This window comes from Strix uralensis, chromosome 1 (assembly GCF_047716275.1).
Source record: "Strix uralensis isolate ZFMK-TIS-50842 chromosome 1, bStrUra1, whole genome shotgun sequence".
Classification (NCBI taxonomy): domain Eukaryota; kingdom Metazoa; phylum Chordata; class Aves; order Strigiformes; family Strigidae; genus Strix; species Strix uralensis.
In genome coordinates, this window is record NC_133972.1 from 28,871,002 (window position 1) to 28,897,675 (window position 26,674).

Here is a 26,674-nt window from a genome sequence, read left to right on the forward strand (position 1 = left end):
CCGGGGTGTTTCTGAGAGATAAATACACAGCTGAATTTTTGAACAAGGAGCATGCTGAACGCTGACGGCATCCTGCTCGTCTCCATCAGCAGCTTCGATGGGAGTAACAGCAGAGCTCCATGCACGCAACACCGAGGATGCTCACCAGCACCTACTGACTCCTGCTTACACAAATACCCTCGCTTAGTATTTCTCGAGGGCATATTTCCCAAGAGGGTGTTGACATCATTTATAAAGGATGAGGAAAACACAAATTCAAGAGACATTGCTGAGAAAGAGCTGGGTGGCTGGACAGAAAGTGCTACAGAGTTTTGGGTAGCAAAGGAAAAGATGCCAAGAGATCATGCAAATGTTAAAATAGAGAGCTGCAATTCCTTCTGGACAGCCCGTGCCATAACAGCAACTCTGGCCTCACTGGGGATGTAGATTCTTAATAACATTAAAGAATGTCTTTTAGAAGTAGGAGATAATCTACATGCCATCATTTGGAAGATGTTAAACTTAAAATCTTTAAAGTTACAAATTAGTAGTTTTAAAGACTCAAAATACAGCTTATTTTAAGGCAAAACCTGCTCTCACATAGTGCAGAAGAGCTATGTTCCAGCAACTGAAAATTTGTTGTGTGTTTCTTTTTTCTGTAGGACTAGCAGGATTGTCCTAGCTCTAGGTCACAACCAGCAATGCATATTTTCTAAGATAAAAATGCTAGCTTTCGTCTTCTATGACTGCATGATGCACACTGATTAAACATTTGTTCTCTAAAACTGGAAATGTTATTTTGCATCAGGAAATCATAGAGGTTTTGATTTGTTTTGGCTTTCGTTTGCAGTTTGCCTCTCTGAAAAATGATACAGGAAGAACCAAAATGTACCATACTTACACTGTACATGAAGATAAGGTCTATCAAAAATCTCTTCACTTGTGATGGATAACCTTACACAGCAGGAACAAATACATAAATAGCAATACCCTGAAACTGCCTCCTATTCACATATTCAAATCCCTGTAACTCAGACATGTTTATGCTGTCTGGAACAGCACAGAATGAAAATGGCAACAGATCCCACCCCAAACCCACTGGGAAATTCTGGGTCAGCTGCTGGAGAACCATCCTGTGTCACTGGGCAGTGCCTGGCAATGCTTCCCCTCATGCAGGGGGTGCTACCTTATTGACTGGGGGATGGAGCAAGAAAAAGAAAGGAAAAGGGAAAAAAAGAAGGAAAAATTAAAGTCTATTCCTTCACAAGATTGCAAATCTCAGCATTGCTGGCAGACCCTCATGAAGCTCCCAACTTCTCTCCCCGTGAGAAACCCCACACAAGCAGGAATGCCTTCCAAACACAACGTGAACGGCCATGTTTTTTAAATATAAGCCTCTCAGTTCCCCAGCTGTAACATGGAGACAATTATAGCCCTCACCACACCGAAGTCTTCTGAAAATAAAAACATATGTATTTGAGGCTACCAAACAAGATACACGAGGACTGACTGTCCATCAAAGGTCTCAAGAAAATTAGTATTATCTCAGAGAAAGTTTTCAATAACATGCAATAAATTCTCTTCATCTATGACACAGTGAGTTAACTCCTAATTATTCACTGTGCTCAGAAATATTTTTTATCACTCCTTTGATTCCCAGCTTTTCAAATGCACCTCTTTTCTCAATTGTTTCCTCCAGGCAGAAATACTCCCCAGGTGAAGTACAAACATGACATCAAATAGAAGCCAAACTAGCAGGGAATGCTGGTGTACAGAGTAGTTATTGTGCTAGCTGTAATAGCCTAATGCAAGAGGTGCACAAAGTCCTGTGATAATACAAATATAAAATCCTAGCGCAGACAGAGATACACGCCGAGGCATGATATAAATGAATGCCTACTACTGAGTTACATCAAGGCTGAATTTTTCCCTGGAGTCCATGATTGATTAATTCCTGTAACTTCGGTACCTGAAAGACAGGAGATTTTTCTTGGTAGTAAAGAGCCTTATAAGATATACTTAAACGGATTATGTTGATACCTTTCATGATGTAACCCTAATGATAATTTAATTGAAAAAGTGCTTTAAGCCATAATAGCAAAGACGACAGGATTTCCTTTTTTCACTTTGACAATTATGGGCCAGTTCAGAATTGCTCTCAAAACAAGGAGGAAGACAAATTTCCAGTCAACTTAAAAGAATGTGTCAAATTCTGCATTAGTTTTCCTCAAGCCAAATACAAAAATGTACTGGCATCAAAGCCCACAGATTTTCTGATCTCTATTCCCAGATTCCTCTTCCATCATGGAAATCACTCATATCTTTATCCATGTGCAAGTGTGCTCAATACTGTATTACCTTATATATACTATTTTTGCTATCAGCTCATCTGAGCAAATAGCTGCCCAGTGATTGAGAAGCCAGTGGGCAAGGCTATGTGACTTTTACCTATTGTTGCCTATACTTTCTCCAATCCTATACCTTTTAGTGCTTCACATATAATTTTTGAGATGCAATATGGTTTATAAGATTGAGAGCATCATGCCACTAACAAACATATGGATCATTATCAGCATGTGTATTGGTACCACTACTTCACAAGACTAGAGACAGTAAAATTTTTTTTTCTGGTACATGATCATTTTCCTTTCCATAGCTGTCCTGCTAATTTATATACTTCTCATAGCCAACTTGCAAGGTGTGCGTGAACCAGGACACACACTAAAACTGCCTCCGCAGGGACGGTGCTGTTGGGAGGGTGTGGCAGGACGCGATAGGAGTTTGTCTGGATTCCCATCCTGTTTCCCAGGCTTGGGGGGGAAGTTGCAGCCAGCTGAAAAAGCTGATTTTCTGCCAGTATTTTAAGAGGGCAAGCAGGATGAGCTAGGTATTTATAGATCAGCTAACCTGGTATTGATTTCAGGCAAAATAACATAAAACCTGTTACAAATGCAATCAGCAAAGAATTAAGGGATGGTAGCATAACGAATGGAAATCAACAGAGTATTACGGAAAAGAAGACTTATCGCCCAAGCTTGTTATCACTACAAGTGCTGTTGGCAACGCTATTGGGGAAATAATACACTTAGACTACTGTCAGGCATTTGAATTAGTTTTACATGACATTCCAATTAAAAATTATCGGTGGACATAATCAATGGGGAAGAAAATAGATTGAAAGCTAGCTGATCTATCCCAAAAAGTAATTGCAGATGGGAAACTATCACCAGTTACAGACATTTCTAAGGCAATTTTATATGGATTTGGCCTCAATCCAGTGTTGCTGAAATTCAGTAACCGGGGGATAAAATGAGTACTACTAACAATATCACTGACAAAGGTTTCTGAAAGAACAGTACTAGGTAAGGAAACACCAGACCAGATCAGTTCCAGGGAGTAAACCACAGTAATTGATAAAGTAGGCTCAGTCTCCAATAACCAGCCTTCCAGTATCATCTCATTTCAAGTTCACACATGTACAAATAAAAAAATATAGGTCACCCACAAAGGACAGAGGATGCACTTGAAAAGCTGTGACTTAAAGGAATTTATGGTCACTGTGACTGACCAGTTCAATGTACAATTACCACACAATCCAGTCACAGAGAAAACCATCTTTTACATATGGAAACTGGAGTAGAAAGTTGATACCTGTGACTGTAAATAATGCTAGTGAAGCATTTATTGCACATCAAAACTTCTGGCACCCACTTTTTCAAAAGGAGGTTGACTAGCTGGAAATAACTCGGAAAAGAGCAAACACAGTGATCTGTGCCCTGGGTACTCTGTCATATTCTGAAAACAAAAAGCAAACAGACAGAACCAACCAACCAACAAGACCCAAGACCTGAGTCTAGGTCTCAGTTTGTTAAGGAGAAGGAGAAACTGGGAACACCTCGCATTATCGGAAGAAATAATCCCAGACATTCACAGTGATGAAAGCTCACGTGGATGAACTCACCAGTGAAGGAAAAGGAAACACAAATAGATAAACTATACTCTCACCCTTTCTCCTCTAATACCCGTCTTTTATCCAACCACTCTCCACGATACAGAACCTGAAGAACAGGAATGAAGGGGAGGAGGTGGCAGCACTGGGAAGTACAAAGCAATGTGCGCTAAGAAATGATGCAGCTAACCAGGCATAAATGCTGATGTCACAAACAGCAGGGCATTGATGGTGTCCCTCCGATAAGCAAGAAAGCTTTCTTTCCCAGCTATTCAACAATCCTCTGCCTAAGGCATCAACATACTCTGCAGCCATAGAATTCAATCCCTATCTATAATGAAGACAAAAACTATGTATGTGCATGCACTGACTGGTGAGGAAGCTCAGAGCAGTTTCTACCCTCAACTTTCTTTTTCAGAATATTTATTTGTACCATTGAGCAATCCTTTTGATGAAACCCCTGTAATTTGCCTTCCAAGGCAGAGATATCAGCATTCCTTAGGCAGGAAGGGTCAAGAGTAGTTATCACCTAGGCACAGCCTTATAGTTAGGTTTTGGTCACCCAGTGGGCTCTTCACACATGATTCAACCACAAGGACCTCCAAACCCTTGACAGATCACCTACTACCCTCAACCACCACAGTAGTGGCACTTCTCCCTTCATTTCACAAATATTCTGTGAAACAAAATACATAGCAAAAATAATACGAATTATTATTTAGTCCCTCAAATATCTCCAAAGAATATCCAAAAAACCAGATATCCTTTTCAGCATATCACCTAAACATTTAATGGGTACCACTGACTTGCTCAGATAATTGTTCGATACTTCCTTGTGGTCCCTTGCAGGTACTCCACATCTGGTTTTGTGAGAACAAGGAAGGAAAGGATGAGTTAAACTCAAGAGAGTCACAACTGGCATTACACAGCCATAATACGAATAGGCCGGCCCTGATTTCAGCTTTTCAAACAGTCCTGCACTCCTAAAGACATCCTAAAGATGTGAGCATTATATGACTCTTCTGTTCATTATATGAACCCAAAATGTCTTCCTATGGCATAAATTTAACAGCAAATACTTGTATTTTCAGGCCTTTTCATTCACTGGCCTTTCATGCATTCCTCCTGTATTTTCTCACTTTTATTGCTGTACATCCCCTTTGTGGATATGCAGCACTCTTCCACAGATACGGAATAACAAGTTACTTCATCTCTAACATACTGCTGATCTGCTTATCACCCATGCTTCTGACAGTGAAATCATGGAGGCACAGAAAATCAGCATGAAAACTAGCATATTAAGGGATGAAAGAGGAAAACTTACACAAGAAAAGGGGACAGAAAAAGACAAGGTTAGATCTAGACATGATGTGAACAGAATGAATATGCCCACAGGGCATTCAAGGATGCAAACAGTAGGTGGTCTTTAAAGCTCTCATCTTCATTCCCAACAAACTAGAGGTGGCAGCTGGAGAATGCAGAAAGCCTTCGGATAACCACACCACCGTTAACTTCACTGTTAGCGTGTCCCACCACCATAATCTGGAATTCAGCTTGCAGATCTACTGGCCATTTGCCACTGAACAACGGTGCCCTCCTCCTCCCTGAGCTCACGCTGCAAGATCCCATATGTTCATGCCAGCCTTGGTGTTCCTTTGACCTGGGCCATTGATATGGCAATTTAAGGATCTAAACTGGCAAAAAAGTTTCACTTTTAATCTTTCTTATACCTGGTAGTCTAGCTTTCCACTGGTTTGGTTCTCTGAACTGGGTCCCCAAGGATAAGAGGGGCACCAAAGGAAGGGAGGTAGCAGCCACCATGGTGCACAGGGCTGGAGCAGCACCAGCACTCCCAGCAGCTGCCAGCCCGGCCACAAGCAGAGCCACAGCATGAAACCTTGCCCTTGCTTAGGCACGAGACCCTGTTTTCTAACAGTATCACATTCATTACCTTAGAGAGCATCTTCTGAATGAGGATACGCTACATTTTTGAGTGATCAGTCAAACCCAAACAATCAATTACATCTTTTGTCAAAACTGTTTACTCTTTCACACTGTGCTGGAGTCATTAAGAACGAACACCAAGCAGGACTGGTTATTTATCCTCCTCCTCTTGCCCTGAAAGGGAATTAATCTTAAACTTTCCATTTAATGATCTCAATAAAGGCTCACTGTAAATGACAGCAGGCTGCAGTGACAAATATTTAAAAACACAAGGGCCTCTGAACAACAGAGTTGAGCAACACACAACTGTTTCTCAACATGCATGTCAAGTGACACCGAACCTCTGTGGAAGTCAAGGTTAAAAATGTGCTGCCCACCACTCCAGTGCTAAAGAAAACATGCTGCAATTAGCAACCTCTAGAGATTTATTCAAGTTGAGAAAGAAAGATAAAAGCGAAAGATGCGGATTCGAAAGCAATTCTTAAAACTGCTGGCCAACCCACTTAACATTCTCTCAGTGTCTATGCAGAAAATGCAATCCTTCTGTCAAAGAAAGGTAATTAACAAACCTGCCCTACCCATCCATTGCCCTCTCAGGAGGGCAGCCAGCAGCAGCTCCAGCGCGCACAGCGAGGTGGGCGACCGCACCACAGCCTCGCACAGGCGTTAGACAAAGCTGCGCACTGCTCCGTGCAATTGTGTATAGCACCCTCATGGCGAGGAACAACGCTTCACCTGAGGGGATGCAATTTATTAAAACACGTGGCCCAGGGTGGGACAAGCATATCCCTTGGCTTGGCCTGGCCATGGTCTTCAGCAAATTCCTCCCTGTCGCTACCCTGTACCACGCTGACCTTTCCACGCACACCAAAGTTAGCAAACATGTTTTGCCAGAGCAGAATAAACCAGGATGTCTCAAACTCTGTTCAGGGTGATTTTTACCTAAACACAAGAGGGAGATGGGGCTTAGGCATTCAGAGAGGCCCACACACACAGTGACACCCCCCCCCTCCCCCCCCCAAATATTTAGTAGACTTTAATCTGCACTGCTTGCTTATGTGAGGTGTTTCTTTCCTTCACTTCCCCTCCAGAGGAAAAAGAGAGCCTGCTTTTATGTACCTTAAGAATTTTTAAATCCCATTTTAAAACCAATGCAATTTTTATCTTTATTTTCCCTTCATTTCCACTGCTCCCCTCCATGGATCTCCTTCCACCCGAGCAAAGCTGACAGTTCCCCACAGCAGCAAGCCATGTTGAAGGCCATCATCTCATTCATATGCACACTCAGAGCACTATAAATCTGCTCAAATATCATCCCTCCCCCGGGGCAATGTTTTTTTCCCCAGAATATCTACATTGCTAGCTGCAGAAATTTCTCCTTCTAATTAACTTACAGGTTCCAAATACCACCAGCTGGAACTGCAGTGCACAGCCCGGGCAATGAATGCAGGGGAACCCAGCTGAAGGACGGGGGTCTTAGCTATTGTTTTTTGCTTTGGTGCTTTTTTTTTTGTTTTTCCCTTTCATTTAACAGCCAGCAAGTTGAAAACTACCAGACCCTTTATCAACACATGAATGGACAGCGAATAATCCATGAATTGGATGAATTGAAACTATCCACATAGCTCTTAACTGACATTTTTGTTGGCTGTGTCACATCACGTTATATTTCTGACGTGTCATGTTTGTGCCTGAGTCATGGTGCAACCTGATGGAAGAACAAAGCACAACGCAATGCAACAGGACATACCGGTAAGGTCAGAGAACCCATATGACTGTTGATTGACGGCCCACCACTAATTTGGATTTAGTTAATTCCTTCTAAAAGACAAGAATAAAGTTCAGAGAAGGTTAAAGTGCACATGCAGAGTTTAATAATCTATTAACACAATAATCTGCCATATATGACTATGCAATAAGCCTAGGGAATTTGCCAGAAACACTTCACTTCACAAACAGTATTTACAGCAATGCTTGATTCATTACACGCTCTGTATACACAGAGAAGGGCAGTGTTTCTCTAACGAGAAGGCTCCAAGGCATGAGCTGAGCAATCCTAAGGTAAAATAAACCCTAAACAGCAGCCAAATCAAAAGATTAAGGTCATCATCTTTTTAATTTTTGCTGATGAAAACTATTTACTATCGGGGCTCAGTTCAGGCAGTCTGGGAAAGAGAACCTGGTTTCAAAGTAGCAACAGCAGCAGGGAAATGAAGTGGTGATGTTAATCTTAAAGTTTTAAAAACTGTAAAGATCAACTCATTAAATGATCTCTGCCTTTAAACTCCTGCTTTTTTGACGGGTAGTTTCTGGTTTTATTGATTTTGTTTACTTAAGGCAGCCAACAAGGCTGATCTTCATTTTCATTTAAAATCAAAGGCAATTATCAGACAGCCATGGTGCTGTCACTGGGTAGAGAGTCACTAGGCTTCACTCTTCTGCCCGACATACAGGCGAAGGCTTGGTCCTTCAGCTGCTTCTGCACTAGCACAAAGGAGCCGTGCTGCACCGGCAGCCTTGTCATCCTCCTGGAGAGCAAGCTGGGACCTCTGGGAGCCTAAACTAGTCTCGAGGAGGAACTTTAAAAGAGCAGGTTTGTATTCCTTACAGCAGTGAGGGAGACTCTAACGTTGAAGACGGTGTGATTTGTGATGATGATCTTAACCCAGCACCACTTCAGGAAATAAATTAGTTACTGTCTTTTAAGGCCATTCATACTTTGCCCAAATAAGGCTTCAAGAAAGTTACAACTGAAGTTCTTTTGGCTTGGGGTACTGGTTTTGCTGCCTAAAAAAGCCCATAGAGCACTTAACCAGTAAAAGAAGAATGACGCCAGCGAAGTGCTTCTCGTGTTATACCAGTATGTGCATGCTTTGGATCGGGACAGTAAAAACATTGCGAATGAATGAAACAAGCTATAGCAGTAGAAAAATCTCCATTTTGCTGCCGTAACAGAGGGCTCATTAGGTGCTCCTGCAAATACAGTCATGTTACCATATTTCTTTATCTTATTGACATAGGTACCCAGGCAGAAGCAGAATCACAGAATCGTCTAGGTTGGAAAAGACCTTACAGGAAAAAAAGGAGTGACTGACAAATCCCAGGATGGCCACAATCACGCCTCTCAGCCCAGTTATACGGTAATACAAGAGAACAAGAAGCAAAAGCAATGGGAGAACAAATTTTGCTCAACCTATTAAAGAAATGCCCCTTGGTTTTGCTGAGGTTTTTCTGTGAACAGGAAGATGTTTTTAAAAAACAACTTCTGTGCAGCATTTCAGCACTGAAAATATGCAATGCAGATTCAAAAGCACACTGAAGTTCAGACTCCCTTTAGGTTTCCTTATCTTGCACCTGTAAACTGGATGCATCCAAAAATCACTCTAGAAAACATTGGCCATGTATAAAACTATGTTTCAGAAATGTATTTTATAGCTAATATTCCCTCCAATCCTTCTATGGATGCGTCCTATGGAGTAGTGCAGTCCTCGTATTCTGTTACGGGGACCACAGACAACTCTGCTTCTCTATCTGGCAGTCCCTGGAACTGATGCAATCCCATGGTGAGCACCTCGCAGTATCACCACTGCCATTCAAAAGCATAAGCAAAGTCATCCAATTGCCTCGCCCTCTGAAGTAAATCTTGCCTTTGAGACAACTCCCGTGAGAAAGATTGTTTTGCTACAGGATCTTGCAGACCAAAGAAAATCAATGGGCTGATACAGGAAACAGAGGGGTTTAATTTTTGTGAGACAGTGCTTTTTAAACATATTTCTCTTAGTGTATGTGACTGAAACAGGACGATGTATCAGGGTGACACTAGAAAAATCCTTAAAATTGCAAATTTTGGCACCAAGTTTTCGTAAACCATTTCCCCATCCCCAAGAATTATATAACAGGCAGTCAGGCAGGAGATTTACAGCTTCCTTTTCAAGCCACCCAGCCATCAATCTAAAGAATCAATTCCTGCTCCTTCCAAACAGAAATGCAACCAAAGACAGACCACCAAAATACACCTCTTTGAAAATACAATTGCAAAGTCAGAGCATACAGAAGGCACCCCCACCATTAACATAGTTATGAAATTGGGAAGCTGCATCAATCTTTAGCAACATATTTTGCCTTCGCTGATGCTGTTCTGAAACAACACAAGGACTGTGAGATGATTTTCTTACTGAGTAGCACCATACTTGGAGTAATACATTACTGGTGGGACTCCCCTGATGATGTATTACACTAATGCATCATTAGGATGATGTTTCACACTGATGATATATTGCAGTGCAACATAATGAGAGCAATAGCTCACTGGGTGCATAATCCTGCCAGGAGCTGTGCGCCTGCAGCTCTCTGACTTCATTTGCAGTTCAGGGTGTCCAAGGCTGAGATGGATTAGATCCTCAGATACACACAGTCTAAAGGATGGCAAGAGTCAGAGAAATGCCAACATACAGGTGGGTGCAGTTAATTACAGGATACAAGGTACAGTATGCTAATATCAGGATGTACTTTGGCATCGTGTTTTTACACCTGTGCAAAACACCTTCAAACTAAGAAGTTGCTGTCGGCAGCGCCGTCGAAGCTCCTTATTCTTACTCTTGCCTGCAGCAGCCATTGTAGCAGACTGGTTGCTTATAGCCTTCATAGAAATACTTAGCTTAAATTTTCCACGCCAGATGTCTGTTAGAAGAAGGGAGAATGTTGGGGAAAGGGGGTGGTTGATCGTTTTTAATCAATAACTTCAGTGAAATCAGTTCTGTTCAGCTGTTTCTATGACCGAGAGTAAGAAAAAAATAGGTAGTTTTGCCAACAATGAAAGATTCTGGTGACCTTTTTTCTGACCTATTTTTAACAAACGGAGCTATTTGATCTGTATGAAATTTTAAAAAGACCTTTGCACTATGATCAGTGTCACTGACAAGAAGGCAACATTTTAAGATTTGTGAACTCTTCACCGTGAAACCATATACAATGTTCAAAAAGAGGGTAAACTGATATATAAGCAAGGAAGGAACAAGACAGTTTGAATAATAAAAGAACTTCTCCTCCAGTCTTTCACAAAAACTTTAACATTTACAATTGAACCACAACTTCATTACTTATTCAGTTTTCGCTTCAATACCTTCGGGGTTCTTGACTAAGTCTAGATGCATGCACATACACACACAAAAATATAACATGGATCCTGGATGCAATTTCCAACTTTGCAAATTTATTCAGTTCCAAAAAACGTAACGGTATTTTAGACAACTACCTAATGTGCTCTGCATGTTCATCTTCCAGGTTCTCCAAAATAACAGTCGTCCACAATAGATGGACCAGACTCCCCTCCAGGGAACATCAGCTTCTCTGGTCACACATTCAAAACAACTTGGCTTTCATACCTTTCTCCTGACAACTGTAATTGAGAAACCACAGGGTATCTAATGAATCAGAAAAGAGTATAGCCACCTCAACTAGCTAAATGATGGGTTAGTATTTCCAGCCCCCCTCCCATGTAGCCTTTCCGATTGCCTGAGCTAGAGGGCTCTGCCTTGTAGATGCTCTCTCCAGCCAGTTTAGCAAACAGGTTGGGAATACAGAGGAAAGAGCTGATCTTTCCAAGATCTGCCTCTGCACCAGAAAAAGAGAGAGGGGGGAAAAAAAAAAAGACACAGTTTTAGGAGACCACTTCTGATCAGCCCAGCACATCCTGGGATAAATTAATTTCTAAGAAGATTATGCCAGCTGAGTATCACGCTGACCTAGAAAGGAGCCTGAACCCACCCGTCATGGTAGCGGGTGTTTTCCAAGCAGGACTGTCCTTCACCACTGCCCAGGGAGAGAACAAGGACCACAGCAGAGAGAAGGGGCTAGCCAAGCTTGTAGCTTGCGGCATACAGCTATGCTGTCCCGAAGCCTGGGGATGGCAATGAAAACTCACTCCTTAAACAGGTTGCAAGGAAAAAAAAAAAAAAAACCAAAACAAAAAGACCAGAATGGCTTCATGCATTTCCTCCACCAGGCACCCATGCAAGGGCCAACCGTATCCTGGCCATAAATTCTCTGGCACGGGAGCATTATACCAAGGGAAAGGAATGCCTTTCCATCTGTGTATTTCCCCTCAGGCGCTCACTTGATAATGAAACCAGTTAAGGTCTTTGGGTTCACAATGTTATTATAGTCGGATAATATTTTGTTTGCAGCCGAGCCTGAAGAACTCCTAAGCAGCACATTACAGGCACCATACACCTGTTAAGTCATGGCGTTTCTTCTCTAAGTGGACAAATCTGTTTTAGCCATCTCCAGAGATTTTCCACTCACAGTTAATTACAAAGCACTGACTGTACTCATTTCCTCATCGCAGAGGGAATCTATAACAAATGTATGCCACAGGTGAAGTCCGTTCCCTCTGTCCTTCTGAAATACCAGCAATCCTTCCAGCAGCCCCAGCTGCCCTCCTTCACCTGTTTCCCCAAGCCGTCCCAGACCTTCTGCTCCAACACAAACACTGCACAGAAAATAATAACATCTTATTAGGAAAGAAACTGCATGGGCTGAGCCTAACATTTCAGAAAATAAATTATTACAAACACCCTCCTGAACACAAAAACATTGGCACAAGCAGCCAGTCCAAGGTCATTCTGCAAAGACCTACAGTGAACTTTGAGAAGGACAGACCCAGTTCTGGCTGTTTTACAGTCAGTGATGACCATGTAGAGAGCCACCCAGCATGGCAGCAGGATTTTATTCACTGCCTGCATAGGCATACCTGGCTACAGAGATGTTCATGTTTCCCAACAATTTGGGGAGCAATTTTGTTTGAAGTGATTAACAGACTCACAAAGAAATTTGCCCCTTGTTGGATTTGAAGCTCGTTGGAGCCAGTTTCACCCTATGATACATATCCTAGTACATAGTTTTGAGCCAAAGTATTGTTGTGCCTTGTACAGTACAAGATATTCTGAAATCAGGTCAGGCAAGATAAGCATTCTGTGGAGAAAGATAGGGGAAAAGTAGTCCATCCTAAGAAAAAGTGATACTTTGTTGTGACAGCAACCTTTCTTCATGCTCCTCCTAGCAGGCTGATGTCTGATCCTGAGCACAAATCCTTGGAAATAAGTCTCCCTGACCTTAGAGACATACGTTAGGTCAATGGTTCCCAACTTTCCGGACCAATAGACAATTGACAATGATCAACGTTTTCCTCAAATCGTCACACACACTTATCATCAACCTTGTGATTGGAAACTCGATAAAGGTGATGTGACTCAGCAGCGTGGCTCTAATGCCTTCTCCATTACTTTTGCGGGATGACCAGTGCTTGGCAGACACAGGCAAAGAGCCCCCATTGGCTGGTGTCATCTCTGAGAAACTCAGAAATTGAATTTGTTCACTGGCTCCCAAATTTTTACAAGTTTTTTTACACCAAATCCCAGGAGTCAGCTGCCTTCTGTATCATCATCCAGGGATAAGCCCTGCACCCCCCAACCCAACTGCACTTTCCTTTTCTTGGCTGCCAAGAACCAGTCTAACCTTCCTAAAAAACACTTCTGCATCCCTCTTGCCCCAAAGACAACATCTCACTGAAGATGTGACCTTTCCACTTCGAGGATAAATAGAAAACAATTCCTCCAGTAAGGAAAGAGGGAGCAGAAGCATTTTGTGTAATTATATGTATGGGATAAAAGCACAGAAGCACACAAACACCACAGAAATCAAATAAATAAAACCAGACACAACCAGACAACTTGCATGGACAAGAAAGTAAAGAAAAAGATTAAAGTGAGAGCTCCTGGATGATGGGCATGTGGACGGCAACTTGATGCTACAGGTAAAGAAAGGGACTTTGAGTGCTGGATTCCTTCTGTGATTGTACATTACTGAATAGCTCTTTGCCAGCCTCAAGCAACAGATCCGACCCCAAATCTATATTTTTCTTCCAAAGAGAAGAAACATGCTAGACCCCAAAATGTGCTCAGTGCATCCAATGAAAAAGGAGAGGCATCAGCTTCAGAGAGCCCTTGCAGCAGCAGGGCCTCAGGAAAGCAGCTTTGACAGCTTTGTCTAGATCCTCTGAAACATTTTTTTTTCCCTGAAAAGACAAAGTTTACTAAACAGGGGCACACACGTCTTTTCACTTCACTGCTTTCTTACTGGGACTATAACTGTGAAGACTTCTGGGCAGCCAAAGAAGTTTCAGTGGTCCAGAACTGACTAAAAATTGGATTACCAAGCAACATCTAGGGAGAAAAAAATGCACATATCTCAGTCTGGTTTTTAGTACTAATGCTCTTTCTATGTATACTTCATTATATTTTTTAAATTCTGGGTTATCCAGTGTTCAATATTCTCAGCACTGTTAGCACACACGCAGAGCGCTTCACAACAGTGACAAAGGTTTGGCAGAAACTCCGTTTAAACTGCCTGTATTAGTGACTTTCCACATACTTACACTAGTGATGGACTGCCTCAGTTAGGCTTTACCTTGGTTATGGAACACTCCAGCTTCGTCTTGGACGACAAGGTAAAAATTCTTTGGTTATTGAAAAAAGTGAAATGGGCTGTATTTCCAATCTAATACTTTGGTACTTGTTGAACTGAATTAAACTAAGCATTTTGTGTGACTTGTGCTATATGTTTTAATTCACCTTCCCAAATAATTTACAGCAATGATTCACATTTTTTACTACAAGCAAATACAATTACCTATTCTTAAAAATCAAAGATATTGCAATATGTTTTCATCAAGCTTGTGTGAGTAACTACATATTAAAATGGCAAACATCCCTTCCAATAACATCCTGGCAGAGTTCGCTTCTTCTGCAAGTAATAAAAGCAGAGGAAAGCAAACCGTGCTCCAAGATGTTTGGCTGCAGCACCATGAGACAGCTGATATGTTCCAAATGTCTGTCAGATCACTTTTGAAAACCAACCACCACTAATCAATATTGAAATCTTTCTCTTTCTGGCTTAACTATATTTCTGGTTTTGTTAAACAGAAGAAAATTGCCAATTAGTTGGACTCTGCTGGACCACGCAGCTAGGGGAAATATACTGTCAACCTGACCAGTTCAGTTAAGAGTTAAGATGATGTAGTTCAATTGCAGTTCAGTTACGATACTTAATCAATCACCGACTGCACACGCGAGTTTTGTGAAATAAGCTGCAGCATCTTACTGTTGGTCTACACAAGAAGCAGGGCAGTCTCCACGGGCTGTCTTGTTTCTAAGCATCCAGCCATTTTTTTCAGAAGCCCCAACTCAGCTTTGCATTTCTAAGATGTGAGTTTTCCTTCACCTCCATCGCCTGTCCAAGAAGTCAGCTCCTTTTCTCTTATTCTTCGTATGTCTTCCTTTTCTTGATTCCAAGCTACTTGGAACAGAGATCACATCTCCCTCTTTGTTTGGAAACTCTATAGCAGTTTGTGTGTTGCAGTGGTATAATAAATAAAAAGTAATAAAAATGTTAGGAAAGTCCTTAGAAAAGTCCATGTTATTTTTACAATTACTCATGCTGTTGCTATTTAAGAAACAATGCCAGGAAGATCTAGGACCTGAAGGGGACTTATAACAATTTTTCTAAGAATACACTATTGAAACGATGATGTTACCGACAGCAAAGTGTTTTGCAAGGTGTACGGCTTCTCCTGCTGCTTTTTTGAGTGCTTCTAACAGATGTTCAATTTCAAGTGGTCTGCAGATACCAATAGGCTGATGGTTCTGCAGGAATCGGAGCAGCAGATGTGCCCTGCATTATGTTTTGCTATTCCCTTTATGAATTGATATGTCACCCTGTGGGTTTATAGCTAGTTAATTTTGTAATGACATCACTATTTCTATACTTTTAATGATTCTCGCAGGATTTAATTTCTCAAATGACAGAACTCTTGATCCTGGAATTGCTATGTGAAAGCAATATATAATAAACAGATTTGTTTACATGATACAGTTATATTTCTCACCAAATGCCTTCACTGATAGCTTTTAGGTAATGCTGGTATGCAGGTGAATTCTTCTGAAGACTGCAGATTTACAACATGGCCTTGTTTCAGGACTCTAGACTGAAGGTCTGTGCATCTCTCTACAGGATTGTTACCCTCAAACAAGTATCGCTCAGTGGCTGGAAGGGATCAGGATAAGAAGGGAATAAGGATAGACAGAATGGGGATTTCCACTGGTTCTGCTGTAGCCCCTAGGTATTGTCCCTGTCAGATGCTGTGCTCGACGGCACTGTAACATTACTGCTTGCATGGTACCCAAATAAAATCACAACGCACAGGAAACTTCACCGCGTTTTCAACTGACGGTGACCTGACTGTGACAGGGCAGTGCTCCGGCTCTTGGCTTGGACGCTTTCAGTCTTAAAAGGGAGCCAAGTTTTTTCTCCCTCAAATACAGCTGCAGAGGCTGTTAGAGCCCAGAGGTTTTGCAAGCCCTTGGGCAGAACCTGTGAAAAAAGCTGAGGGCTGTGCAGAGCAGGCAGCAGGACACCACCTTTCTCCCCTGGAGTACTCAGTATTGTTAAAGAACCTCTTTCTTTTTGTTTTTAAATACAGGGAGGGAAAAGTGATGCTGTTACAGCTATTATTTAAAGGACTTTTGGCATTTCCTTCATAAAAACTAATTTTTAGGTATTTAAAAATTGACTGGAAAAACACATTACAGGTTGTAAAAGGTTCTAATTAGGTATGTTATGCTATGAAGCCTTGAAACTACCTGAGAACTTTTGAGAAGCAAAAACTGCATAAGCATACATTTTTCCCCCATATCTCAAAAATTATATTCCCACATTACTGCAAATACCAAAATACACCTTTAGTAAAAGCCAGCTTTTGAAAAGCATCTAAGTCTTAAATTTACAGAATGAACACTATCCACTCTTACATGCCCTTCCTGATCTAGATGAAAGATCAAGGCTTTAATTTCTAAGAAGCAACTAGGTAATTTTTGCATGCATACAGAAGAAGATGATCTCCAGCTGTGACTGCAAAGTCTCTATAGCCCTTGCAGGAGCTGTGTGGTCAGGTGGGGTCTGAATCCATCCCTAGGAAGGTAAAAGGATGAGGACAGCATTTTTGTGAGTCTTCCACAGCACTTGTCCTTTTTTTTTTAAAAAAAAAAAAAGTTTCGACTTTATTTCTTGCAGTTCAGATGTCTTTGAAAGAGCGAGTATGAGCCTTAGTGCAAGTCTCAGATTTAAATATATGAAACTCAGGAAAACTAATGCTAAGGTTAAATCAAATTTGACTAGCCTTCAGCACTGAAAAATAGTAAAGATCAAGCTCCACCTGGAGGTCCACACCTATTGCTTGCATACATTAGCTGACTTCCATCTAAATTTGAACTATAAGCAAGCGCGTTGTGGAACAGCAGGCAGCACACTGAGCCCGTGAATGTCTCGGACTACTCCAAAAGCAGGAGCGCATTCCTCAGAGACATAGCATACCACAGGCCCTCCAGACTCACATCTCATGCTCTGTTCTGGACTTCCAAGAAATGCTGAACCAAACTCTTCCATCGCCTGAACTCAGCATTTCTCCCCCAAAAGCTCCCAGCCAGGACTTTCAGCCCCTCTCCCAAACACCTTGAACTATGGGATGAAAATCATGCTCAAAATCTTTGCTACTCTGGCATAACTAAACTACTTACACTGGTGAAGCTCATTTGTGCAGGCACCTGGACTTTCTCGGAGGCTTTCCTGAGAAACAAGGACCACCACAAACCTGCAAGTCTAAGTCAAAGGCACACTGCCTTGGGTCCAGCCTTCTCCAGCATGGAGGCATAGCCATACAGAGACTTCCAGTGCATCTCCAGTGCTTCCCCTCCTTCAAAACCTGAACTCCCGGACAAAACATGTGCCCTCCTGCCCATACATTTTCCCACACAGAGACCATGAAGGAATGAACACACACACACGTGTCAGATGTTGGACATGTTGCTCAGTGCACAACTTCAGGGTGCTCAGATACAGCAACCAGGAGCTCAGCCACCTCACCCAGATGAGACCCACTATATTTAGGGTATGACTACTTTCTAAAAATGCATTATCTAGACAAAACAGTTGAGTATCTTAGGGATGCAGGTTCTGGTTTTCCAAATATTTCTGATATTTACTCTGACATTTCCTCTGAGCGTGCATGGTGTTTTGAAAGGAAAGGAGTTTTCTGTTGCTTAAGGCCAGTCCTTCCTGTTTGTTAGTTTATCCCGAACCGAAGTTTGCACGTGAATAAAACTGTTGCTTTAAGACTGATTTCAAACATGTGGTAAAGGAGAATCTAACAATTTTATGAGATATAGTTACTTTTGTAGAGGGTGAGTTTGCCCTGGGGGATTTTCTCTGACTAGATTTATCACAAGTTTTTTGAACCAGATAATTTTGTTTGATAGCACATCTGGCAGCATCATAAAATCTTGACGTCCCAAGCTATTACACAGGAATTACTTTTGTAAATCATTTATGAATATTACTGATGTAGGCCTATTCTGGGCAGTAAGAAAGGAAACGGAGCACTGAAGGACAAAGGAAGGGAAAAAGGATTCCCTGCCCTTTCGGGGCTCATCAGATAGGGTGAGTATTTATCATTTTAAATGGGAAACATGCTGTCATTGATACAGCTGAGAAGTCCACATAACCTAACACAACTTGTTCCCCATATTCCCTAAATAGGCAAAAGGGGAAGATATTCTAGCTGAGGAAATTGATCTCTCCTGAAGAAAGTTTGCTCTATCTGAATCTTAAATAAGGCTTCCCAATTAAACGTCGCATATTGCTAAAAGGATAGTAAACACAAAATAACAACCCAAGAAGAATAAAGGAGGAAAGTTTTACCAACATCAGCACTGAGGCAAAATAAAAGCACATTTTAGCTCAAAAAAAAAAAAAAAGTATTTACAAAAACCCCATGGTGACATGCCTTTTGAACATGGCAACATGACTGAATGGAAACTCTCCACATAATTAAAATAACATGATTAGGTTTTCTTGAAACTGTTGCTGCTAAACATATGCCTTCAGACATAAACCTGGCAAAATGAAAGCTTATGTTCACTTTTAATACCATGAAATATCACACAATTAATGATTCTGGAAGACTGCACCTATTGATTTGGGTTGGAAATACATCAGACATTGAGAAAACTTTGGGTGACACTACCCTGCCAAACCCAAAGTCTGGCATTATTTTCCTTTTGAATGATATACTGTGTGTTTCATTTGCAATGGATGAATTGACACCAAACACACCATCACCTGGCAGAGGGGAGGCAGAGGGGTCACCCAGCAGGACCCAGCAGTAGGGGACTGGAACCAGCCCTTTGCTCTGCATTCCTGACGTCCTCAACACTGGGAGCTACTGAGTGTTCTTTTTGTTGGGCCAGAGCAAAGAAAAAGGTCGTTCGCAATACTCCATAGAAACGTATTTCCAATCTTAGGTAAGAAGGCATTTTGTTGGGGAATTTCCTTGCTTTGGGGCCCATAAGGAGGGAAGGAGCAATTCTCTGACAGCTCCTATTACACTTCCAAATGCCAGGCTCCTTCAGACTACAGCAGGTCTATGAGGGATGCACAGAGCCATTATGGAGCACATGTCAAAATTACACCACATGCTCTCTCTGCCAGAGCAGACGATTTCTAAATTCAGCTTCCTCCCAGAAAGCAAATTCCTGTCTATACACACCCAGAACCGATTTCTTGCAGATGAGCATGCTGCCCGCTAAAATCCAAAGTGGACTGCATCTGCAGGATGACAAGGATTCACCTCCGCAGTGCAGAGCTACGGCAAGAGCCACCAGCTGCGCTGAGTCAAGAGGCACTCCTGTTTTTTTAGAAAATGGCAGTACTGAAAAAAGAAGCTCTAACGTGAAAAAATAAGTTTAACTTTTTGATAGTTTCAGATTAACTACAATCAGAAAATGTTAATGTAACATAGTTTTATTAATCAAAGCATGGATGCTTTCAAGCTGCACAAAGAGCCCAACCAGGAAAAAAACCCACAACATAAACAAAAGGAAGAACTGAAAAGAAATGGTGGTTTCCAATGTCATGAATGATATCTGCAAGGTATCATCTGGACATTGCTCCTCAGACTTGCCAGCATGAGGCAACATTGGCTGTAGCTAAGAAATCTGATATTCATATTCTGTTTATCCCCCTCTTTCTGAATGCAAACACACGTTCTGTCTTTTCAATAAAGATGTGCAACACATGCATTGAACAGGTACATTAAAAGTCTTAAAAGTCATCTGTTAATTGCAGATACATGTAAATGACTACACAGCAAGCCTTCCTAGGGAGACAGAACTGGAAAAAAAGGGAGACAGTCACACTAAAATTAGAAGGCATGAAAAAGCTCAACAACATAATCAAGCATGGTTGATTTATATATTGTTTCCTAATTCAATACAACCATTATAATATTATTTTACACAATTCCAGAGTGCCAAAGAGTGATGAGGGGTTGGTTTTTTTTTTTTTTTTAGTCCATTACAGACAGCACTTGCCTCAGTAACTGTGCCAAAGGAAGAAAATCCATCATGTATTAACCATATTCCAACCTCCAATAGAAATATTCCCCATTTTGTGAAGCAAAGTGAGATGTGGGAGTCCTTGACCTTCTAAGTAATTAAGGGAAACAGAGACATTCTTGTTTTTATTAGACACACACTAAACTATTTGAAAATAATTTGAATAGCTGGAGAATTAGTGTATTTGCCTGTTCATGAGTAGTGCAGATAGTTTAGAGTTCTCTTGGGGGCAACACATCGTAATGAATATCTGCTATTCATATTTAATGCAATCTGCCAAAGAGTGCTTTTGGGAGGACTTTTTGTGTCAATATAATGATTAACAACAGAACTGGAAAAGTAAATGAATTCCTGCAACGGGTGGGGCTGGCAAAAATATCTTGCAGTACTACACCAGTAACACTGGATTTAACTGTACTCTTTTAATGATACCAGTGGAAAATCCATTTCCCAGGGAAAAAAAAAAAAAAAGCAAGCAATCTTTTAAGTTGGAGTTCAAGTGGTAAATAACCAGCAATAATGGAAGAAAAAGCAATTCCAGCAGAAAACAACGCTTAAAACAATCTGCCTGGCCTGAGCACATCTGCAAAGCCTGAGATGCAATACTGACTACTAAATATAATAATTAGTATTTACATAGCACTACTCAGAAGTAATGCCGTCGTTAGTTCCTTGTCTACCTCTTCCAGTTCCTCAGATGATCCTACTTTCCATACATTTTCTCATACTTAAAAGATTTACATAAAACAGAATATAAAGTTCTTTATTCTTTACAATGCACTTTTAAAACACCCCAGACAGAAATGTATGGAAAAGCTTGGCTAAAATACGAATGACCTTAGTACTGATTGTTCTCCTTGACATCCCAACAGCCCTCTAAATAACACATTCAGATTTTTATTTTTTTTTTAACTATCTGGATGAAGCAATCTTACTAAGTTTATATAAATTCCAGGACATTCTTGTATCAGGCTCACTGCTCTCCCCTGCCCCCTTACCAAGCTACTCCTACTCCTCCCTTGCAACAAATGAAGGCAGAATATCGAGGATCCAAAGGTTCATGTCGGCAGCCTAAGGACCAAAATGTGGTGGTGGGCTAGAGGTAGAATATGGCGTTGCTTCCATTGAATGACATGGGCTACGCACATCACCCCATTCAAGCAGGATGCCTGAAGCAGGATGCTCAATCCAAGCAGAAAGGGAATAATTACCAAAGTGTTTTATTATTTAGTGGCTCCCACAGTGGTTATTGTCCAGACCCTACCTTAATTTGATCTAGGACACACTGAGGGATTACTTTCATCACAGCATTAGCTCAGATTAAGTTTTTTCTCCCTGTGACACAGTCTTCAGCTCACACCAACTGGCTTTGTTATGTAGTGGTCTTTACCCATGTTAAATTCTGTAAAACCCATTGCGGTGAACTAACACTACAGGCGTCTTACAAAGATACTCTACCAATGAGCAGCATGGCTTCACCTTCCCCATGCTAAGATTCGCCTGTGAAATTGCAATATTGCTGTGTGCCTTGCAGTTCCATCAGCCATAACATACAGACAGTACCTCCCTCACCAGTTTTCAACTCAGTGGATATACTATGATGATCTGCATGGCTTTTGCATACCTTCCTTCTCAGATTTCAGGTGGTGCTTTACTTGGTTAGGGTTTTTTTGTCGTTTGTTGGGGTTTTTTTAAGACTAATTTTTATAATTAGTCTTTTTCTAGAAATTAGAAGTTGCCGTTACATCCACAACAGATGCTTTATGAGGAAGGTAAACTCTTCTTAAACTGGTATTTTCACATTGTGACAGTTGCTTTACTGGTCTCTAGCAACAGCATTACCAGTGTTAGGCCTCATGATGGCCAGATGGGTCTCTTCTTCCAGAACTAATGAAGAGCAATGCCACCCAGATACCAGAATGGCCTGTGTGTGCCTGCATGACTGCTACTCACCTGAACCTAAGAAGCTTTTACTTTAATAAAATGTCATGTAACAGTATTTGCCCATATTTATTTATTCCTCCCCCAAATATTTCACTAACATTTTGTGATTGCAAACAGATCAGGCTGTGCAGGACCTTTGTTAAGCATCCATTTCCCACAGCTGCTCCCAGTCCAGCAGAGCACCAAACCCTGGTGGTCTGGGACAGGCTGGCACACGACCCAAAAAATATGGGAATGTCTTCAGTTTCGCCTTCCCTTACCATTTCTAAATGAGCCAAGCAGTAACCTTCTGAAACACTCTTTGCCTTTTTTTTTTTTTCTTAAATATAGAAGCAATTACTCATTATTAATGCATTGGGGGAAGCCTGCATGCCATCTGATATCAGGCATGAAGATGACTGCTCTGTGCTGTATGGCGTAATACAGTGGTAGGTAAATCAATCGGCCTTCCAAAAGTAATGATCTTCTTGACCGTGGTCTTGTTCGGTGCTAATGCATAGTTCATGTATGCATAAAAGTGATATTTTTTCATTTTCTGACCCCTTTAGAACTGTGACCAGCCCTCTAATTATTAAGTATTTTGTACTATGTATCTCAGTATAAAAACAGAAGCCAAGTCACAGGTCACGGAGGCAACACCATTATTAACATCAATGAAACTAAATCACTCCATCCTGAACACTTATTGTAAGCCCCTTGTGCTTGCAAAATTCATACATCTAAAATACCATTGTCTGTTTAACAAGACTGGATATACCTACCCCAACTGTAGTTTAAGGTAACTTAGTACGACTTGATATAAGGTTATCTGCCATCATGGAAAGTCTAAAACCAAGACAGAACAGAATAAAACAGGACAATATTATGAAGTCTTAAATGATTGAACCTTTGAACAAACGCTGTTGAACTGCATTGCTTTAAAAAGATCAAAGAGATATTTACAGCATTTTTGTTACGTAAAATAATTTCTATCGGATTTTGCATGAATGGAAAGAATCTGGAAGATAAATAGTACAATAGCTTCAAGCATGTAAAGAGCAGTGGTTTGGCCAAACTTTAATTTCTTCAGGCCTTTGCAAGTGAGATCTATATGCTCCCACCACCCAGTATAAGTTCTAACTTTAATAGAGACCATCAATCATACTGACCTCAGCCTATGGGTGGCTTCATTGTAAAAAAAAAAAAAAAAAAAAAAAAAAAATTACAAAAAAAAATCTGCAATGAAAAACAAAAACCTGAAATAACCCAAAGCTCAACCTGCTTGCTTCCAAGAACGTGTGTCCATAACTCTAGCGATATTAACCTTAAGCTCCAGAATCAGAAGTCTACAGGTTTCAAAACAAGACAGACTGTTGCCACCAAAGATAAGAAAACAGAGTAGTACAAACCAGAAGAGTCATCCTGCAGGGGACTGTGTCTGAAAAGAAATTCTCATTCAAGTCACCCTCCTCCCTGCCTTGCCAATTTTAGCTGGTATTTTCAAATACTGTTGCCTTGAGCCATGCACAACAGCTGCCAGGCTGCCATGCTCAGTCAAGGCGAGCCAGTGCTGCGAAGTACCTCAACAAAAATCCTGCCCTGAAATGCTGGGACCAGGGCATAAAGACACAAACTCAAAGATTCAGAAGTAACCACTTACTTTGCATATTGACAGAAATTCATACTTAGCGCTACTTTTCTGAAAGGCTGAACACTGACTGGTTTGTTAATCATTAATAATGCATCTGCAATACAGTCTTAATTCCACAGGAACAACTTGTGGAAAAGAAAAACTCTGCATATCTGATCATATACATTTGATATTTACCAATGTATGCCTCAGAAGAAGTTTACCATTAACTAGTAACACTGTTTCTTCAACAGGTGAGTGCAATACCAGGGGGATAAATTCAGTACAGTATTCTGATAATTAACCAGGATCATTTCTGACAGGATTAGAAAGCTGAACAGTTACTTGTAGACCTCCTGGTTGAAAGTGTTTCATTTTTCACTTCCAATAAACACCCTGCAATAAAACAGTGCAAATAAAAGCCTGACTGATTATACCTCTTCCCACATGTGACTGGATGAAAACTGTCCATGTAACTGGGAAAAAACCCAATGCTTTACTCCAAGGCTGCCCAGTCTTCAAACATGCATATATGAGACATGAAACCAGAGTTAGTATTAGGCAGCACAAACCCCACAACTTTAATCCTCAGAAGTTCTGTCTTCACTGTGGTTTCCCATTCATCTCTGGAGCTCTAACTTTGTGTGCTTTCTGCTGAAAGATGTGTTAGGGGCACTGCTATAACAAGTCTCCTTTTCCTTTAGTAGAAAGTGTAGTTGTTCTGCAAATGTGCTGTTCAGTCAAGATCTTCTCACTGAACAATCACAGTAATGTATTTAAGCAATCACCTTCACAACAAACTGACCTGCAAAGCTATATACATTCTGTTTTCCTCACATGGGTGATAAATACATCAGTCACCCACTGCAAAGACCACATCTTGTCCATGCGATGCTACTTAAACAGTATCTGGGACCACTTTGTTTGGAGCCACTTAGACATATATAAAACTAAGACCAAGCAGAAAACGTGCGTTTGTCATAAAGCAATGAAAAAAACTTGCACAATACACTCAGCAGTGCTGAAAATGTGAGAGTGCTGCACGTGGAACTCAACCACAGAACTCAAGGGCTCCTTCTGCAGCCATAGGCAGCTCACAGCTACTAGCTGTCCACTGGGCTGCTCTTCAGAAGCTGCCCAGGAAGAAAGCAGTTACTTACAGAAGAAAATGAAAGCAGTATTAATTACTGTACAGCTTAAAGAGAATTCTGTACTGAGGAATCATTGCTGTTCGTGAATACACAATGGTCAGTTTTTCCTTAAACACAACATTGGATTCTGCAGCCAACACGATAATGCAGGGTATGACAAAATGCATCGCAGGTTTTATCACCCCTGGTTTCCACAGCTTTGGTATGTCATACAGTTGCATGCTTATTTTTATAAAAACAAGATTAAGTGAAAATGATCATTTCAAAACAAATGCATGCTCTTTGCTCAAGTAAAATATATCACAGACGAACAACTGCAATTACTCTTAAAATAATTTCAGAACAAACACAATCAGTCTTTGACAGAGGAAAACTGGTCAATAAATGCTATTAATACCAAGCACTTACTTGCAGGTGATGGGGTGCTACATCCACTAGTTGGTGGGTGACTCTGGAGTCCATGGAGGGAAGGTAGCGACAGTCCACCAATGACTGGAGGAAAAAGTAACGGATATGGTGCTGCTGGATAGTGAGTCATATGTCCATTCACTGCTGGTACTGGACATGTGCGGCTACTGGTTGTCATGTTAACACCTCACAATGTATAAATATTATGTCGCATCACTCCAAGCCAGCAAATAGATACATCAGCTTGTGAATGAAGAGGGCTGTCAAGCCTGCAGGTATGGCTTGAGCTGGATTGCGTGATGATGAAAAGGTAATTCACTAGATCAGGTCCATCCTATATTTCATCGCTGCTTCCTACTGTTCTTTTTTCCAGGACATTCTTGCTCTGTAGACCGTGGACAGAAAGCCTTCTTACTCTGGGTATCAGGGCACAGTGCAGCTGCTTACGCAAATGCTTTTCTGGGAGAACAGTTGCTCTACAGATGCATACTGATACAGTCTGTGGGAAGAAGAAAACAATATATTGATTATAATATACATATTTTTAATATATACACATAGAAAAATCTTTTATCCCTTTGCTACTTTTGTTAAGTGATTACTTGTTTATCAGTGTCCTACAAGATCAGCTTGATGGTTACCTGGGGGTAAAATTCTCACTCTACTGAAGTTAACAGCAGAACACACATTAACTTGATTTCCCTGCCCGATGTGTTATACCAAAAGCAATTTCTGGTCAAAGGATAGTTAGCTTATCTTATTATCTCTTAAAAGATACCTCACTGACCATTCTCCATTCTCTCTTTTTTTTGGGGGTGGACCCGGGGGGGGGTGGGGGTGGTGGTGGGGGGAACTGCCTCAATCATCGAATAAGTAAGCATCCATTAATTCATAAGCTGAGTGAGCAACATGATGGTGATACACTGCTCCTGCGCTCTGCTACAAAACTCACTCCTGTTTCACCCAAACGGCTGGTGCCTACTGAGGTGCCCTGATTCTCTGTCTCTGTACCTAAAGCCTCAGGCTGAGAAAAGGGCATTTCTTGTGCTATTCTCAGCAGTGAAATTTGCTCCCGCCATAGCTGTTTAAGTCTATGTACAGTGAATGGCTGGTCTTCTCGGAAACAACCTGCTTGTGAAACTCTAGTGCTACCGGTGTCTTGAGAGCTACTGGGAAGGCTGCAACT

At 41.2% G+C, this 26,674-nt stretch overlaps 1 protein-coding gene across 1 annotated transcript in view; it reads right to left on the reverse strand.

Annotated features, from left to right (window-relative positions):
- RARB (retinoic acid receptor beta) overlaps positions 1-26,674 on the reverse strand; it is a 319,544-nt gene that overhangs the window by 168,002 nt on the left and 124,868 nt on the right. The window contains exon 2 of the mRNA XM_074861024.1: positions 25,489-25,987. Within this exon, the coding sequence (XP_074717125.1) occupies positions 25,489-25,666 (178 nt within the window). The 5' untranslated portion in view covers positions 25,667-25,987. The remainder of the gene's footprint in view (positions 1-25,488; positions 25,988-26,674) is intronic.